The 19142-nt window shown below is 41.3% G+C and overlaps 1 protein-coding gene across 1 annotated transcript in view; it reads right to left on the bottom strand.

Annotated features, from left to right (window-relative positions):
* Positions 1-1344: 1344 nt before the first annotated feature.
* Positions 1345-19142, bottom strand: part of ADAMTS8 (ADAM metallopeptidase with thrombospondin type 1 motif 8) — a 33612-nt gene continuing 15814 nt past the window's right edge. The window contains exons 2-9 of the mRNA XM_075280119.1: positions 18624-18863; positions 17491-17623; positions 17227-17394; positions 13762-14060; positions 13230-13413; positions 12389-12552; positions 10473-10648; positions 1345-9337 (exon numbers count right to left, since the gene is read on the bottom strand). Coding sequence (XP_075136220.1) covers positions 8593-9337; positions 10473-10648; positions 12389-12552; positions 13230-13413; positions 13762-14060; positions 17227-17394; positions 17491-17623; positions 18624-18863 — 2109 coding nt within the window. The 3' untranslated portion in view covers positions 1345-8592. The remainder of the gene's footprint in view (positions 9338-10472; positions 10649-12388; positions 12553-13229; positions 13414-13761; positions 14061-17226; positions 17395-17490; positions 17624-18623; positions 18864-19142) is intronic.

A 19142-nucleotide genomic window follows, 5' to 3' on the forward strand; every position in this document is an offset into this window, starting at 1 on the left:
TTTTGTTGATGTTTTTGTTGCTGATTACATTAGAAGTTGCAGTAGATTTTTATGGTAAGAAAATACAAAAATACTGCTACCATTATAACTCAAAAAATCCTATCTAACTGTGACATTGTGTGTTATTCTAATTTTCACAGATTAGGACCTCCTTTCAGTGCTAAACTTAATTTTCTTATGTATTTTTTACAATAGAAAATCTGCCACTGCCAATTGTCACTCCCAATGGCTATAATTCATGACACTTGTGGATTAATTCAAGATATCTGAATAATTTGAAAAAATAGCTCAGTTCCTTTTTGAACATCAGCTTCTTCTTAAGCCACTATCACAAAAAATGTCATCACAGGCAGTGAGAGCCAAAACTACCGCTGGCAGCACTTGTAAATATCATACAGCCTGTAAACAGCTCTTCAGCTCTCTATCATCATCAACGAAAAGGAAATGATGGGGAACAGGTTGTCAGGGACTCTTCATATGACCCATGGCCGTCTTTCCTTACAAGGGATACTTGGAGCAACGACTACAAGGCAACTTTGGCTGCAACCAATGTTAGTGAGTAAATTCGCATTGTGACCCCCAAGGGTGTTGCAACTCCCAAAGTCTAATACAGATCAAGCATTGCTACGTTTTTCAGATACTGCAGGATCACACAGTAATATTTGATCATGTGACCAACTCATCATGGTTTTTCCCACAGCACTTTTCACAGAGGGCTGCAGAGTTTTCCTCTACAGACTTTCTGCTTCAGTTATACCTATAGGGAAACCATTGGAGTATCTATAGGTATAATTGACATACTGTGGTTTCCAAAAATTCAGTGGTTAAGGAAATCGCAACATATCCACTGTGTCTATTTTTCTGCTATGTGTGGATGGTATTCGCTTTGCAGGGATTGTGAAACACTGTGGTTTTTACGTGCATGTATGCTACACTAAGCCCCGGCCTTACACTAGGTTCACACATGCGCTTGGGTTTCCATTCATTGGGTCTGCTTGGGGAACTGAAGAATGGAAACCTAACCCATTTATAAAGCGGTTATCTGCAGACCCCTTAGACTATAATGGAATTCACCAAGTTTCCGCCCGAAAAATGCAGAAAAGTCCTGCTAGCAGAACTTATCTCTCCGCATTTTTTAGGCAGGTTCAGGGATGGAAACTCCGAATGGAATGCAGGTGCAGGAGTGAACCTAGCCTTAGACGCAGTCCATCTCTGCTCCAATAAGTGAAATCTCTGCTTGCCTTTATATTTATGTAAATTAGCAGGATCAGAATAAGCCATCAAGGATACATTGCTTCTACAAAATTAGAAAGTTTTATTGACATTTTACTTTTGTGTGTTTTTATTTACAAAATTTGATGTTGAATTGGTGGTACATATCACTGTTACATTCGGAGTCAGATGTTTCCTGTCCATCGGTGGCCCTGACTGATCAACGTGAATAACTTCATTATAATACGACTCCACAAATGTATATGAAGCTCCAGCAGCTGCCAATTCTGGTGGGAGAAGATAGAAAAATGGCGACCAACATGACTGTAGAGCTCCAAGAACAAGTGATAAATCGCCAACTGTTTAGATATTGGACACATGGTGCACCCTCCGCAGAATTATGTGAAATGACAGTCATACAGCTGGCTTTAGGAGTTCTTAGGCCGGGTTTACACAGGGTATTTTGGACTGGAATTTGACGTAGAGGCCGCCTCATATTCCGGTCCAAAAAATGGTAGCCGCAACTGGATGCCGGTGCAGTGCATCGACATCCAGTCTCGGCACTCTGCTTCGGATTAGGCCCAAATTAATGGCTCCTGGAAAAAAGAAGCGACATGCTAATTCTTTCGCGCGGCAAATCCGCCTGAAGACACTCCCTCCTCCCGACTAGGCCCATTCACTAGGCCTAGTCCGGAGCGGACTGTGCGACTGGATGCTGGCACACTGCACCAGCATCTAGTTGCAGCTGCCCGTTTTTTGATACGGAAACTGAGGTGGCTTCTTGCCTCAGTTTCCGGACCAAAAAAACCTGTGTGAACCCGGCCTTACTACTTCACTCCCCGGGATGTACTATTGCATTAGTACGTCATAGACACAATAGTTCATAATAGTACATCAGCTGACATTACTCTCTATTGGCTGAAAAATACCATTTGTGGCCGTTGAAACCCTTAGATGATCTCATCAATAATGACGGTTGCATCTAATGATGGATATTTTGTGAACTATTACTTTAAAATGAACTGATTACATTACAGGAAACTAATTTATGTAGGTCACATTCCTAGCCAAGGTTAGTTCATTACGAAGTAATGGGAGGAGTGAATGGGAGGAAGGAGTGAGACAGCTCCCTCAGGCTCATCCACTTTCTTTTCAATTTCTAGTGCTGGAAAAGAACACTGAAAAAACTCATGTAGATGGCCCATCCGTCCCAGTTTAAGCAAGACAGCCCCAGGTCGGTGGGAGGTATGTTGAAGGAGGGAGCCGTACACTTCCTTCTTCACCATTTGCCCCCTTTCTCTGCTCTGGGAGCTGTAGGCATGATGTAGGCACCTGCAACTCCCTTAAGCCACCAGAGACAGCAAATAGAACAGCAGGGGAATGAGACAAGGTGAGTAATTGTGTTTTTTATGTTTGTGTAGTGAACCAGCTCATGGACCTCAGGTTCTGGACTAAAAAAAAGGGTAGCCACGAATGAATGCCGATGCACTGCACCGGCATCCAGTTGCACACTCCGCTCCGGATTAGGCCCAATGAATGGGCTTAGTCGGTAATAAGTGCATTGCCGCCAACCTCTTTGTTGCTTCAAAAAGTTAATTTGTGTATCGACAAAAAAGTTGGCAACAGAGTACCGATTCACAAGGAGAAAATACTGTTTAATTCAGGTGATGTTAAGCTGTTGATATGCTGGGTCTGGTGACAGACTCCTTTTAACCAGGTATTCTCAACAAAGGGGTGTATTCAGACGGCCAGTTAAACATTGTCAGAAAAACTACATGCAGTTATGGTATAGTTTTTGGTGCCGTTTTTATTTTACCGGTGTATCATCTTATATAATTTAGTTTCACCTGTAAAATAAAAAAAAGCTGCACCAAAAGGCACATCCGTTTTAACTGTATCCAACCCTGCCATGTAAATGCACCCTTATTCCCACGCTTGGCAGCCTGTTTTGGAAATTTGCACACAAATCCCCACATGTTTACCAGCTGCTCAATAGCAGAACCTCCCCATTTCCATCCAATCAGAGGATCACTCACTTCAAATTAACCTTTTAGGATCTGCAAACCCTGTGGTCCTGGAACTACTGCCTTGGTACTAAGTGTAAGGTCAGGGTTTTAGCATTTTGGCTACATTTTAGTTGCATTATTCTAGGTTTCTCACAAGACATACAGTATTTGCTTAGTATAGTTTTTGAATGCGGTTTCTTGAGAAAAAATAATGAGGGGATCATAAAGAAAATACTATTTTTTTTAAAGAACTGTACCAAATTTGCCTTGTGTGACCAAGGCCTAGATTCAGTGTCCACTGTTATTAAGCTCAGCTTTATGCTCTATGGTGGGTAGAAGTTGTGGAATACAGCGCTGCAAGAGTCACTATAACTGTAACACATACTTGGCAACCAAAGATCAAGATTCTTGCACAACAAATCTATTTTAGTGTTCTCAGTAAATTTGCAACAGCAGAGCCTGGATGTGAGGTACCGGGAGGGAGAGCATGGCCAGCTGCCGCAAATCAAAATGTCTCCTATGCAGTGGAAGGTAAACACATTATCAGACTCTAAGGGGGCAATTTATCAGGACGGGATTTTTTTTCCATTTCCTTATAGTCTGTGTTGGTGTAATATGTGCCAAATTTATCAACTATTGCACAATGTTTGATAACTTTGGCGCATCTATAAGTATATTAGGTCTGTCCTGAGATTTTACATCACTTACTACACCTCCCAACCACTGGAGTAAGATTGCAATTTTTTTATTTTTATTCTAAAAGAGCTATACTTGATAGTACAGAAATCTAGAAAAATTTTTGCAATTTATTTCTGCAAATAATTTGTTAATTTGTAAATCTGTTTCAAATGATCACAAAACTTATCTGAAGGATGTCTTTTCCACAGTTACTGTACAAAGGAAGATCATCTACTGTTCCTTGATATTCAGGAGTCATTTTCATGGAACTAATGACCATGAAAAATTACTTTGTTGGTCCATTAAAACTGGTTGAAGGGGCTTAGACACATGACAGTGAATAAAAGCTGTGCGATGGTCGTTTTTCGAATGTCCTTGGGATTGGCCATCAAATGAAGATCAGTGGGAGTTTAACATTTGGTATCCTATGAATAAGCTGTTTGATCAGCAGTGGCATTCCCTGAGCACCGCTTCTTAGGCCATGCCATGTTATGTTCTTCGGTCACATGACTTGTTTGCAGATCAGTCCCATTCAAGTGAATAAGCATAGCTGTGATACTAAGTACAGCTGCTATACAAATGTACAGTTAATTTTGCTATTCGGTGTGCTAGTAAGGGCTCGTTCACACGGGGCAAGAGGGGGCGGATTCTGATGCCAAATCCACCTCAGAATCCCCCCCTCACAATGGAGGTCTATGTAGACAGCTAGCTTACTTTTTCAATGAGCAGTGTGTTCCCGCTCACGGATAAAAGAAGCGAGCTGCCCTTTCCTCAGGTGGACTCCGTAGCCGATTCAGCCCCGGCGTCCATCTCGCGGCAGCACCCTCCAGAATAGGCCCACTTATTTGAGCCTACTCCGGAGGGGGAAGCCGTGACTATAGGAAGTCGCGACGGTCGTGGCAGGCACATTTTGGTCCAATTCTGATGCAGCTTCCCGTATCAGAATCAGGACCAAAATGCGCGGCGCTTATTTCCTGTGTGAATGAGCCCTTAAGCTTTGTAATGTCAGATGGGCAATGTCAGACAGGGTTGTGTGATTCAGAGCTCCAAATCAGAGGCAGCCAGTGTCAGAGTTCAGATTCACACCCCTTGCCTTCTTCTGCCTGACACCGCCCTTCTGACAGTACAGAGCCTAAATAATATATCAGGAACCAAAACTAACAGTATTAATTACTCGTGAATGGCGGGGACTTGCAAAAAAATTCCAGCTGTGTCAGAATCAGTGAAGCAGTGCATATTAATTGATGTAAAGAGCTGGACTTGTTAGGGGTGGTGAATTGGCCTCTTTAAGATTTACCTCCAATTATAAACACCTTTTAATAAATTAATAGTACAGGTGAAAATAAGAAACTTTGTAATATAGTTTCAATTGGTAAAGGAAAGTGATATCCTTAATAATAAAGTGATAGCGAAACTGATATCCTTAATAAGATTATTGAGAATATCACTTTCCTTCACTACTTATTAAGCTGTTCCCCTGCTCATCTTCAATCTGACTGTTTATATTTATATTCATCTCCAACTTCAGTCTCACACATAGAACTGTATAGAGCAGGAAGGGGTGGAGTAAGAATCTCCTGCTGGCTGATGACTCCTGTGCCTCTTTTCTACAACCTAGCAGTGTTAAAAAAACAAACAAACCAAGGAATAGTAGAGTGTAGCAGCAGCAATTATTTGATTTGTTTTTTAATCTCCCTTCCCTTTTCATAGACTAATACAGAGAAAGTAACTGCCTGAAAAGTGGAGAAGAAAACAGTTCTCTTTAATACTATATACTACAAAGTTTCATCTGTTAACCTGTTCATTTATGGAAAGTGTATAACTGGAGATGCACTTTAACAATGATAGTCTATCCCCATCTGGCATTCCATTTTAGATTGGTGGGTTTTCCAAGCTCAGGGATCCCATCTGATCAGCAAAGTACAGAGACACTGAATGTATCACTGCATATTTAACTAACTGTCATTCAGAAGCCTAAGGGGAAATTCTCCGCACAGTTAGCCGTAACAGGATACCGATGCAGTGCACCGGTATCCTATCGCGGAATCCCCCTCCTAATTAAGCTTGAATGAATGGGCCTAATCGGGAGTGAGTTTCCCGACATGGACGCCACGGCTGTCTCAGTCACGGAATCGACAGGAAGAAAGGGCATGTGGCTTCTTTTTCCTACTAGAGGAAAAAAAAATCACTAGCGGGGATAAAAGGCGAGCGGCTCCTATTCTTTTTTTGCAGGCGGATTCCGCATCAAAATCCTCCTGCAAAAAAACTCCATGTGAACTAGCCCTAAGAAAACTGTGTGACAATCACAGAGAGAGGCTATATTGTAACAAATTAATCGAAGAGAATTTACAGGAAGTATCAATTTCGCCTACCTCACTGGTTTACAGACACCTGAATATTCTCCACCCTTATTCTCCCCGAGGACGTTGAGATTTAGGAGATATCTCGGCTGAGATTTACAAGATATAAAACGTTCTGGGGCTTGTGAAATGAATAAGGCAACAAAACCAGATGGATCACTTCCTGAGCCTACACAAATGGCCGCAGGTTCTCTCAACTGCTGACATATTCTCTACCCAAATAATGTCTCTTTATTACTATAGTGAGGTCATGTACTGTCAACAAGTTAAATGCTGGACACAAAGTGCACACAGATGTACTGGAACTATGAAGCACAGTCAAAAATGTAAAATGCCCTCCCCACTCTCCCATGGGGATTGCTACCATCCTCTCCCCTCACCCTCAATCCAATTTTCATTCTTTCTAGCAGGAAAGAATGGCGTGACACATTTTCTATCCCTGCACCTATAGCCTGATTGTTGTCATTCCCCAGGCTTCTCTGGTGTGTACGGCCCTCATAGCCTTGCATTCGAGCTTCTCATCAGGCACCATCTTGGCATTTATACTTTCAATTCTCTTTGCTCTGCTATCAACCCCATAATGCGTCAGCACTGTATCACACAGGCAGCTAAAGACTGGTCTATATACCTGTTGTAGGACAGTACAATTATCATTCTCTCTATATTCTGCTAAATGATCTAGGAGACCATAAGTATATAGTTATGGAGACTGAACTTTGAGCTCCTTCATTATGGCCATGGCCCCATGTGGTGGAAACGCCATAGAAAAATTTTACAGGGACAGCAAAGTGAATGAGATTGTAGCAAATCCCATCCCCACTTTGTGGTAAAGAACATGTTAAGGACATGCATTGATTTCCCAAACCATTGTGGCTTTACAAATCGCAGAATATCAATTATACCTACGGAAACACGGGCAGTTTCCCTATAGGGATAATTGAAGCAGAAAGCTTGCAGAGGTTGCTGCCATGATTTTTTCCCGCAGCACTCTTTTTGCCTTAGCCTATGGAGAGTCCATGTGGTACAATCCATCATACAGGAAGTCGGGGGAATAGGTACACAAGTCACCAGTGCTTCTTTAAAGGGGTTGTCCAGGCCTGAAGATAATAGATACTGATAACCTATCCACATTACATCCGAATCCCGCACTGATCAGCTGAGGTGGTCACCAGAAGCTGTATATAAAGTATATGGCCAGTAGCAGCTTTTCTCCTGTCCAAGTGAATGGACTGCTACTCCCCGATGTCATTACTATTGTGTACGGAGTGCTGCACACTGTAAAGCTTCGAGTCCATACACTGCAGCCATGGTACCTGGATCTGCAGCCCTGAGCCCCTTGACGTCAATAGGAGCAGAGCTGCTTCCTGGCGTATACCAAGTATACCGAAACAGCTGATCGCCACAATGTCCTGATGTCCACCCATCTGAAACTGAATAGTTTGTGTCATATGCGAATGAGCCGGCTCTCCTGTGGATAGGTCATCAGTATCAATGATCTTCAGGTCCTGGACAACCCCTTTAATCTTCTTCTTGATACATAGAGGAGGGGGAGCCTTGCAATGAAGCGATCTGCACAGAGATGTCAAGTATGTGGGCTGATACTTTCTTATCAGGCAAAATTAATGAGAAGTATCTGTTTAATTATCACGCTGTCAGATTGTGACACACAATGATACAATGTGCACCTCTGCCCAGGACTGGTAAAATTCCATATTTCAGATGTGTCCTTTTGAGTCAGTGATAAACAAATGATTATGTAAAAGTTCAGAGAATGATAAAATGCAGTTTACAAACACATTCCTGTCAGACTGCGTTGGCCTGAAGAAGAGAACATTGAAATCATTATGCAATGTGCTTTCAACATACTGTAACATCCATTTTGACCTTGCCTCATAGCTTACAAAGTATAAGAATAGCAAGTGGAGGACCCGAACAATGAGCTGATAGCGAAGGCTGCGTGTCCTCTACTGAGGTAGATTCCTAGTCTGTATGTGAGACACAATACGTGTCTCCGTCCTGTAGATAAAGGTCTATGGAGCAGGGTAATATCCTGCTTTTGTCATTTAGTGCACATGAGCTCCCTTTGCTGCCGGGAGGACCTGTTCTACAAGGTCTTGACAAGTCAAGTCCGGTCCTCAAGCTGGTGTCATTCTCAGGTCGTCCAAGTATCTTAGATCTCTAAATAAGGACACGTTTATCACAGTGTAAAATGAGCCAACAATGTGAATCGTATAGACGTCCCTATAGATCGACTGTAATAGTGAGATGCCTGAGTCCTCAGCACTAGTGAGGCCCATGTTTGTAGCTGCCTGTATGCCATGAATTTCTCAATCACTTCAGCATTCTTCCAGCTTACAAGGCACTGCTGCTGCTGCTGCTGCTGAAGGACGTTTTCGTGAGTCGCACGTTCCCTCCTCAGTCTCTTTCCCCATATAATCCACGCAATACACCCTTTGTGTCCTTATTCCTTCCCCACAGGTCTGAGAACAATGTGACCAGCCTCCTACTCTCCACATTGGGCATGGCAGGTCCCCACAAGCCCGGATGTCCTCTGGCTTCAGTTCTAGAGGACACTGGTCTGAGGATCCTCCATCCATATTTCGACACTCTACTGTCCTCCGTTTCCAACCAGAGCCACAACTCTTAGAGCACTGAGACCATTCTCCTAGTACCCACTGAGATGTTAAAACTGGTCTAAGAAAATGATGGGATAACTTGTCTTTGGCTTTCTTTTGACCATACGGGATATTTTTAGGAATATAGAAAGTATACTTGATTTTCGGCGGGATGGACTCTCCAGCTACTCGCAGTAGTTGTATAGTCAGTGGTTCTGGGAGGGGTTGGAAGCTTTGTATTCTTTCCAGTGTATGGTTAGAGCCACTATATAACAATACAGTTCCTCTTAGATGCACATCTTGTTCAATTGAAGATACTGCATATTCTCCATTGAGAAGGTAGCTTCCATCTGCTCTCTTGATTGCCAAGTAGATGCCGTCATAGATGACACTGCGGTGACTACGTTGCTTCACATCTATGCTGGTGGCTCCAACTGGAATGGTTACAACATCTGTGTATCCCAACCTGTATACACACAAAACATTAGCAGATAAGTAGCTCACACACAATCTTCTATTCTAATACATTGTCCATCTCAAATTACAATTAATATCCTCATTACACATAAAGAAGCACTAAATTATATATTACTTATAAACGTATTAGCATCAGTAAACGTTCCAGTGGCCTTATATATTTATACCTTGTACTGACACAATTGGATTCTGTTATCAAAGGTGGTCTGAGAGAAAATGGGATTTGTAGTATTTGTAGTATTGTCTTTGTTTTTCAGCATTATCTACCAATGTGTCTGTGAAAAGTAGACAGTACACAGATGTCATTTTTTTTCACAGACTCATAGACTTGAATGGGGAAAATAAATAAATAGACGTCTGGCTCTATTCACTATAATAGGTCTGCATGTCTATTATTTTGTGTTTTACTGCACTGCAAAGCGGATGGGATTCAGCACTTTTTCGCTGGGGCCTACTACTTGGGACATTAGCCTGTTACAAAGACATCTAAGGGGGTTAAACATCCAGGATTGGAGTTATGTCTGCTCTCGGGTGTTGCAGGCAATGTCAGTAGTTGAGCTGGTGGGATTGCCACCTATTTCCTCCATCTTGCCCATGGCTGCACTGTTGTTAAGAATAGCTGGTGTAGTGTATGGCCTGTGGTCATTGTGGTCTACACGAGATCTACCAATAGATTCCAATATGATGGTTGCCTACCATAGGGTTAAATTCTGTCAGCAGTAATTGGTTTGTTGGTGCAGAAGTGATTCTACAGTTTCCAAGTGTATCTTTTTTATTCAGATGTAGAGCTCTTTATAAATTGCCGTTTTATTCATATACAAATTAATGGAAAAGTGTCTTGGCTTGCTCGAGTTTTGGTCTCAGATTCCCAGGCAGAGCACTTCTCCTCATTTGCTTGTAAATAAAACTGATTTACATTAAATTGGGACTCCAAAGCTGAATAACTAAAGCCTTTTGGAAACTGTAGAATCAAGTTTATGAAAATTTTACTACTGACAGTCCCCCTTAAGAAAATCCATTGATTCATGATTCTTATTTCCAGGGAAAAAGGAATAGTTGAGTGTACCACATGTACCAACAGCCGGGACAGTTCACATACAGAGAAGAAAAAATCAGCTTCATACTTTATCTTGCTGATGGATCCAGTTATTTTTCTGCAGCTTGATCCGTCTCCTCCACAGACTCCACATTTGTCCAGTTTCTTGGTGGAGTTTAATATATGATCACATCCAGCTTTGAAACACTGACCCTGGACACACACAGAGAGACTGTCCGGCCCACAAAGGGTGCCATCCACTACCTGGAAGGCAAAAAGACTGGGATATAAGAGTGACCATGTATTCACACTCATTATATACTCATTGTCAAAAGAAATAATCCCAGATAGAAATGTTAGATTTCTGCAAAACTTGGCATCAGGCAGGCATGTATCAGGCAGATATGTCAATGACTACAAGTGTGGTCTCACTGGACTCTCAAGCTCTCATATGCTACTTTTGGGTAGTGTGCTTCTTGGTTAGAGAATGTTGACTTCTAGACATGGCCTTTACATACACTCTTAGACATTTTATCCACCTGACAGATTTAGAAAAGGAACCCATCATTGGATTGAGAAAAGCAGGATAGTCATATTGACAAGTTGCCTGCTTTCTAGGCAGTTCTGACCTAACTGTTAAGACGTGTTGGGAGTAGTGGTTAGGTGAGAGCATACACACATGACAAAGAGCCTCAAGATGGCCCAGAAGTCCACCACTAGAGAAGATAGTTTGATCTGCCATAAAGCACAAGGCTCCTACAGTTTCCTTGTCTACTATTCTGACACAGTTGTTACCTTTGATAATCACTCCAGTCTCTACCCAGACCAGTTCCAAATGCCATTATATGTCCTGCCTTTCACAGCCAGCTATAGTCACCTCTGTTTGAAGTGGTGTCATGAATGAGAAACCTAGACTTCTACAGACTGGAACTGTATCGTCTTGAGCAACAAATCCAGGTTCTGTTTGGGACAGTTGGGTTAGTGTATGGAGACCTTATGGTGAGTGTTTCAATCCTGCCTTTGCTGTAGAGTGACACACTTCCCCAACAGCTCATTGATATGTGTAGGATATCCTACAGCCACACGTGTTGCGTCTTATGGCAGAGTTTCCAACTGGCATTTTTGAACAGGATAATGCTCACCCCTACATAGCACAGGTTTCCCAGGAATGTCTCTACCAGATTGCAGCACTTCCTTGGCCTGCCCTGTCATCAGATTTATCACCAATCACACATTCATGGGACCACTTATGATGCCAGCATTTGCAAGTTGCAAGAATTTCAGGTCCAGCTGCAACATCTCTTAGAACATGTGCTACGGACAACCATACAGAACCTGTGGGGCTCCATGCCCAACGGTATCTCATCTTGCATCCATTCTACGTGTGGGCCAACAGTTTTCCGTAAATGTATTTGTTTATCAATAATACAATATTGTAATTTTTTACATATATCATTGCATTTATACAAAGAACGTTTCAGTTGACTCCATCAACAGCTTCTCGGTGTGTTATTTTTTTTGTCAATGAGTATACACTGACTGCAGTCATTATTTGGCAACTAACATTTTATAGTTTTTATTTCCCAGAGACAAATAACATAGAGGTTTGTCCAGCAGTAGACAATGATATTATAGAGAAGACTCTCGGGATTTTGACATATACAAGAAACTGACTTGAGCTGTACATGAACCACACAAGGATCCAATTTTTGGGCTCCACATTTTCTCAATATTCTCCATTTGTTTTTGCAGATTCTATGTTGTAAAGGCAGTGTAAGCCTTTGTCTCTATCTGTCTCCAACCAGCACAAAATACTGTGCTCTTCCACATCTTATACTAGCTACAAACTACCTTCACATTAATGCAGTCACTAAGATGAATCAGTCGCAACAATCCCTCCATGTAAATACCTTACTAATAAAGGTTCCAGTCATTTAATATTCTTGTTATTTCTCATCTTTTGGTATTCACTATTTTTCTCACTAAGGAAAAGTAAGAACTGACCTTGGACTGGAAGACTTTAAATTCACTTCCCCCACGTGCTTGACACATGAGTTTGCATCGATCGCGTGGAGAGACACCAGAGAACTTAGGAATCCACGTTATGAGATTGCCATGTCGGTCTCTGGAGTTGTACATTTCACACTGAAGATCCCGGAAACTCTTTTCTAGAATTGAAAATTAAGATAATAAGGCGGTAAAGGACATAGCTCAGTTATCTAAGAAGAATGAAGACTCAGCAATGTACATAAATCCAGATAGTGAAATATATCATATTTTTATCATCTGTTTCTTATTGTTTTATTTTCTATAGATGATTATGGGGGATGCCATTGTGTCTGAGCTTCTCCTCTTTTCGGTTAGCTCTTTGTGATATGCTGTACAGCAATCTGCAGCAATAGACTGGAGCCGACTCATTGACGTCTATGGGAGAGGACATGTGCAGAAAGCGGAGTAGATAAGCCATGACATCATCTATAGTCAGTGGTTGATGCAATGATGGGCCACTAAGGGGAATATCTATAGAGGTGTTACCTTCTATTTTAATTCTGTCTGTCTTATCTGTGATGTCAATGAAGTGACTGCTGCAAATGAAATACTGACAGAATTGACAATTGTCAGTCAAATATTAGACATAGTGGCCAGAATCAAAATTGCAAGTTTTAGTATATATTTTTAAATAAAGATATGGAAAATGTTAAAAAATCATCAAACATTAAAAAATATGTTTAACAAAAAACTTGATTTACAAAATAGGTGATTTTCTTTTGACAAATTGCCGTTGGAAGGACATTAAACCTACACTGTTTGGCTTGAGGAAGTCTGTGGTATCGGTAGTACCTACCTCCAGGAGGACACTCCTGTGTGCTGCACGACTCATACTTGGCTCTTAGGCCTTGACAGTATTTCCCTCCATTGTGAGGCTGGGGGTCATTACATTCTCTATAGGAGAAACGTACGCCTCCCCCGCAGCTTCGGGAACATAGCCCCCATGGGCTCCAACTACCCCAGTTTCCATCCACTGGTACCTGACATACAGACAACAAAAAGAGGCTTGTTAATGTTATACTAACAAGTATATGGTCAGTCATTATTACTATGTGAGATCAGGCTTTATGGATGTGCAAACCTCAAAATTCTCAATTCTCATATTGCTGTGCACCTGTTCAGGAAATGGCGAATGCTGGGTGACTGGACAACACCATATCAAATGACATATTTTGTCACTTTCTTACCATTGGACCAATTTCAGATTAATGTTTTTCTATCACATTTGGGCTGTTATTCATTACAAAAGATAAATGACATTACTCATAGAACTGTAGATTAAATTGTATCATTTGGAATCGGCTGAATTTCTGTAGTTAGGACATTACCAGAGGTTTAAGGATCTCTTCTTCTGCTTGGCAGACCCCATCCCAACATATGCGCTGTTCTCCGCACGATGTTCCATCGGCCCAGGGCAGACTCCCATTCTTGGTATGACAAACTGTCTCATCCTGAACTTTGCACCACAGCTGAGAACAGATGTCTTCCTGTCTGGTGTTAGGACAGTGAGAAAAATCCTCCCCAAACACCTGACGACATTGGTTGTCCAAGTCGTATCGTGCTGATGTACCGGGGAGCTCTTGGGGCAGGTCGAGAGAAGTTCCAGGAGCGTCCAGAAGGCAGTTCCCTAATGCAGCAAAGAAAGAGATATGGATTGGATGTTTCAGGCGTCCACTGCTTTAATCACTCCTTGTCATATATAAGGTTATAGGTCCCATGTCACATAGCTCAGTTACAGTTTCCTGCAGTAGAGAACCCCCACAATCAGAGGTGTAACTTGAAGCTCCTGGGCCCCAATACAAAATCTGTAATGGGGTCCCTATCTACCTTCTTCTATTTAGTATAGTGATATATTTTATCTGTCAGAGGGCCCAGTAGCGACTGCTACCTCTGAATCCCCTATAGCTGCACCCCTGCCCAAGTTATCTCCAAGTAAAACCCTCAGCAGATGCACAAATTCTCTGAAACCACATGAAAAAAATTGCATCAATGTCAACCGAAGCAAACTCCATAAATGTGCATACTAGGTGATAAGGGACTGTGTCATCATGTACCCGACAAAAAGAGAATGACAATAATGCTAATGATTATAATTATAATAACAGTTTTTCAATGGGTCCCTCAAAGCTGACTATAGAAAGAATGTCACATTCACTCCTAATACTAAAAAAAATATTTATTGAGCATTATACATACATTGCGGGATGCTCTTATACTGGTTTAAAAGCAGTTAATAAAAAGGTGTATATTGCTGAGTAAAATGCAAGTGTATTGGTCAGGCATATGCCAGAAAGGCACATTAAAGTCTTCAGATAAGAACAGTATGCACACTGAAAGTGAAACAGGGCAGGTTGTATTCAACTTCTCTGCAGCTTTATCACATTACAGCCATGACAGATTTGTGAGATGATGTAGAATAACCAATCCTATATTCCCTAGTCCTTCCAGTGTGTTCACTATACAGTTAGGTCCAGAAATATTTGGGCAATGACATAATCTTTATGATTTGGGCTCGGCGTGCCACTACATTGGATTCGAAACGAAACAACTGAGATGCAACGGAAGTTTATACTTTCAGAATTAAAGGGTTTGAGCGAAAATATCCTGTGAATAGTTTAGGAATTGCAACCATTTTCTACAACCCTTCCTCATTTCAAGGGCTCAAAAGTAATTGGACAAATTAACATTACCATAAATAAAAGTCTGGAACCTCTGGATATCAACAAACACTCAATTTCCTCCCTTATGATGCTTTGCCAGCCTTTACTGCTGCCATTTTCAATTGTTTGGGGGTCTTGCTGCCTTAAGTTTTGTCTTAAGCAAGTGATGGGCATGTTCAATCAAGTTGAGATCAGGTGTTCGACTCAGCCATTGCAGAATATTACAGATAACTGTCCAATTACTTTTGGTCCCTTGAAAAATAGGCAGCTACATATTACAGAACTGTAATTCCTAAATTCTTACTCCAATTAGGATGTGAATACCCTAAAATTAAAGCTGAAGGTCTGCACTTTAAGCTCATATTAATTATATAACTATCTTGAATATGTTTAAGTAAACAGGTAAATGACCAAACTTGTGCCAGTGAACAAATATTTCTTGACCTAACTGTACATGCTTACCTCTCCTCACCCTCACTTGCCTTCTCTATTCAGTATCATATTTCCTTCTATTATATCACTCCCTGTCCTCATACAGAGGACACTTAAAGATAATTATTATTACACATAATGTTTCCATAAACATTGCGAGTAGTTTACAGCTATAAGGAAACCATATGTTGCTGATTATATGGCCAGGGGTTTTCCAAGACAGTATAGGTAATCAATATCATATCAGTGGGGGTGCATCAGCTGTTGGCCCTCTCATTACATACCAAGCACAGTGCCAAACATTGTATGAAGGACGTGCTTGGTATTGCGGCCTCGAACAGTATTTTGATTGGAAGTGAGTTGCAAGCAGGCTATGTGAACAAAGAATGTGACGTCACATGACCTTTGAAGTAGAAGTGGCACCCATAAAATTGGTGGTGCAGCTTTGAACAGCTGATTTGTAGTGGGAGGGAGGTTTCTGACTGTTGGGTGGCAAAAACCCCTTTAAGGACAGTGATTATTGGGGCAGGTTAAGGGTGCACCTCTTTCCCTGCATTACGCAAGATGGAACAGGTTGTACTTAGTAAGACAGAATTTATTAAATTACGGTAAAACAGGTAATAAAATGAATAGTTCTGTAACTAGATCCTGGACTCCAAACTGATATATTTTATATGCATCTCAAACATGTAGAGTCAAAGACTGTAAAAAAAATGAATGTATGAAAATCCAAATTTAATGTCTTGGAGTTAAAACCATCACAGTAATGTAACAAATCAAGAACTCAGTTCAAGTGGCCACTCTATTAACTCAAGTATTTTTCAGTAAAATGCATTTTCACAGGTTCCAATTTTCTGCTTTGTAGGTTGGTTAGGGCTAAAGCGTGAATTAATCCCTCCCAGGAGGACTGGAAGGAGCTTATGTAGGAACACTAAGTTCTTACTCTGAAGTTTTTTCTATGTCATTCAGGAGGGACACATCTGAGTTTGGATCCACAAAAGAACCTGCTCTGACATTACTGCCTCATAAATTACACTCACATCCTATTCCTGGCTGCTTGGCCAAGGTGGAAAGTTAAAATACACAACACATGAAAAATAGATGAGTATTTCAGCATTTGTCGTAAGTACAAACACATACAGGAACATTCCCAGAAACAAGACATAACTTTCCCATCATACTTGACATCTCTTCCCAGTCACAATACAATTCCATAGGAGATCCCTCCAACCCAAATATGTGCACTAGAAATCCAATGTCTATGGTGAACCTCATGCCAGTCTGATCCATCTTTTTACATGAAACTGCCATTAAGGGGTATGCCCAGGGTTTACTGCTTCCCCAGAACTGTGCCATATCTGCCCAATGGTTTTGTTTGGGATTGCAGCCCATGCCAGTGAATTTAGCTGCTGTGAAATACCAGACCCAACTTATACCATGTCCATGAACAACAGTGGTGTTGTTGTGGAGATAACAGCAGAGCTTTTTTTTATAGTTCTGGATAATCCCTTTAAGATTTGTCATTCAACTTTTTCCACACCCTAAAAAACTATACAAATCTCCATGGATAATAAGTTGTAGTTGGTCGCTGTAAACAATGCATATCTACAGTATATAGCAGCTATGGTTGGTGGGGAATATAAAAACAGTCAAACATATCTGTAATAATGTGATATGCCCTGCAGAGCAGAAGACTCTTACCATGACCACTGTCAAAGAATTCTGTAAGATGCATGGCGCTGCATGGGGACCATGGCATGGACTTGTTCAGTTGCAGGAATAGGGGAGCCATCAAGTGATGCTTATCCAACTCCCCAAACACCTTCCTGCAGTTGTTAGAGTTGTCATGTGGGATGCTGAGGACATGAGCTGAGAAATGGAAAGAGACATCCTGGTTACTTGTATGAATATTATATCTATTCACACTACAGAATGTAGAACCTGACTTGAAATTATTGACTATACCAAGTTCATGAGCCAAAGTGTAGGCAGCCTGCAGTCCATCATCTTCAATGACTGAGCAGCTCTTGCTTGGGTCACACACTGTTCCAATATCAGCCACCCCCAGTGTATCACAACTGTCATGTCCACAAAAATCCTGCAACATAACAATACAATAGTAAGTGAGATCTATTCATATGAGTCACAGACATCCTTTCTTTTTCAGAGACACTGTATAAAGTGTCCTCCATTTAAGGACAGTCCTGGCGTTTATGAATGGTTGGATCAATCCTTCTCTGAATGTGACTGGAGCATAATAGTTATTGTTACTGAAGATCAGTAAAGTAACAGATTTACAAAGAGGTGGATTCACACTACTGTTGTTAATGTCCGTTGCTGTCATCCGTTATAGGTTGACAGCAAGCGATATTAACATAAGTAGAGTAATGGACACATACAAACCCCCTCCATCTGTGTCCATTTTATTGACTCTAATGTAAACAACATGACAGATGCTATCTTCCTTCATATTTGTCTACTTTTGTAATGGAAGAAAAAGTTCTGCATGCCTTTTTCTTCTGTCAGAATACATTAGGGTGGATGCAGATGGACACTAGACGGAGGGGGCTCCATCTGCAGTTGTCGTTTAATGTCCGTTGCTGAATTCCTGTGACAAATGATATTATTTGTGCCAGTTCCTAGAATACAACACAATAAATCTGGCATGTCTTCTTTGCAGAGCATGGCTACTTGGCAAATTTCTGAGAGACAATGAAAGTTGCATATTTTATTACTAAAATGCTGCATGTCATCACTTTACACTATTGCAGCTCAGTTTGCACTTGAATCCAAAAACGGCTTAAAAAATGTGGGTTATAGTGTGTACTCTTGGGGTACATGTATGACAGCTGAGGAACATAGAACATAATCAGTTTCCTGTGGTTCAGGAATCTTCATCTGGTTGTTACTGAGAAGAGGAAGCTGCACACATGCTACATAGAGGAAATAGTCTGTCTGTGAGACACTGTTTCTCCTTGTGACACTAGGGAGTTTGTGACCAGACAAGCCAGGAATAGCTGTGAGTGATAATTATGGGCTGAGGTGTCATAAACTAGACACTCAGATATTAGGAAGTGTCAATTCAAGGGGTCACAGACCTGGCGGGTGAGGAGAATTGCTGTGTCGTAGTGCTCTGGGTGACGGTCACTGGCCAGGTTGTAACTTTGCTGCCACTTGCAGAAGTTACGAAGAATGAGGCCACCATTATCTGAGACCTCTGGACCCAAGTCTTCATCTTCAATTATCAACACCTTCACCACCACCAGGTTGACAAAGTTCTTCAGGCTTGGGTGTTTGTAGATCCGAGCAGCAACAGACATCAATGTAAGGAGGTGAAGCTGGAACAGAACATGAGGTTATTAATAAATTTGGTAACTATACCGCAGAAGGTCACCACCATGCATACTGTACATCTAGTGTGTGATTAGGGAACAAGCAGCTTCATTTCTGTTCCACGTTTTAATGTTTAAATGAAGATATATGTGGTTATCTCACCAATAATAGCCTAGCAGTACAATCTGTTTCATCCCAACTCAGTTGCATCCATACATATTGAACCCTTTCATAAGTCTGCCCAGCAGTCCACAGTTCTCCCTCCCGTGTGGAGATACCTAAGT

This window comes from Leptodactylus fuscus, chromosome 6, assembly GCF_031893055.1.
Source record: "Leptodactylus fuscus isolate aLepFus1 chromosome 6, aLepFus1.hap2, whole genome shotgun sequence".
In the NCBI taxonomy this organism is placed as follows: domain Eukaryota; kingdom Metazoa; phylum Chordata; class Amphibia; order Anura; family Leptodactylidae; genus Leptodactylus; species Leptodactylus fuscus.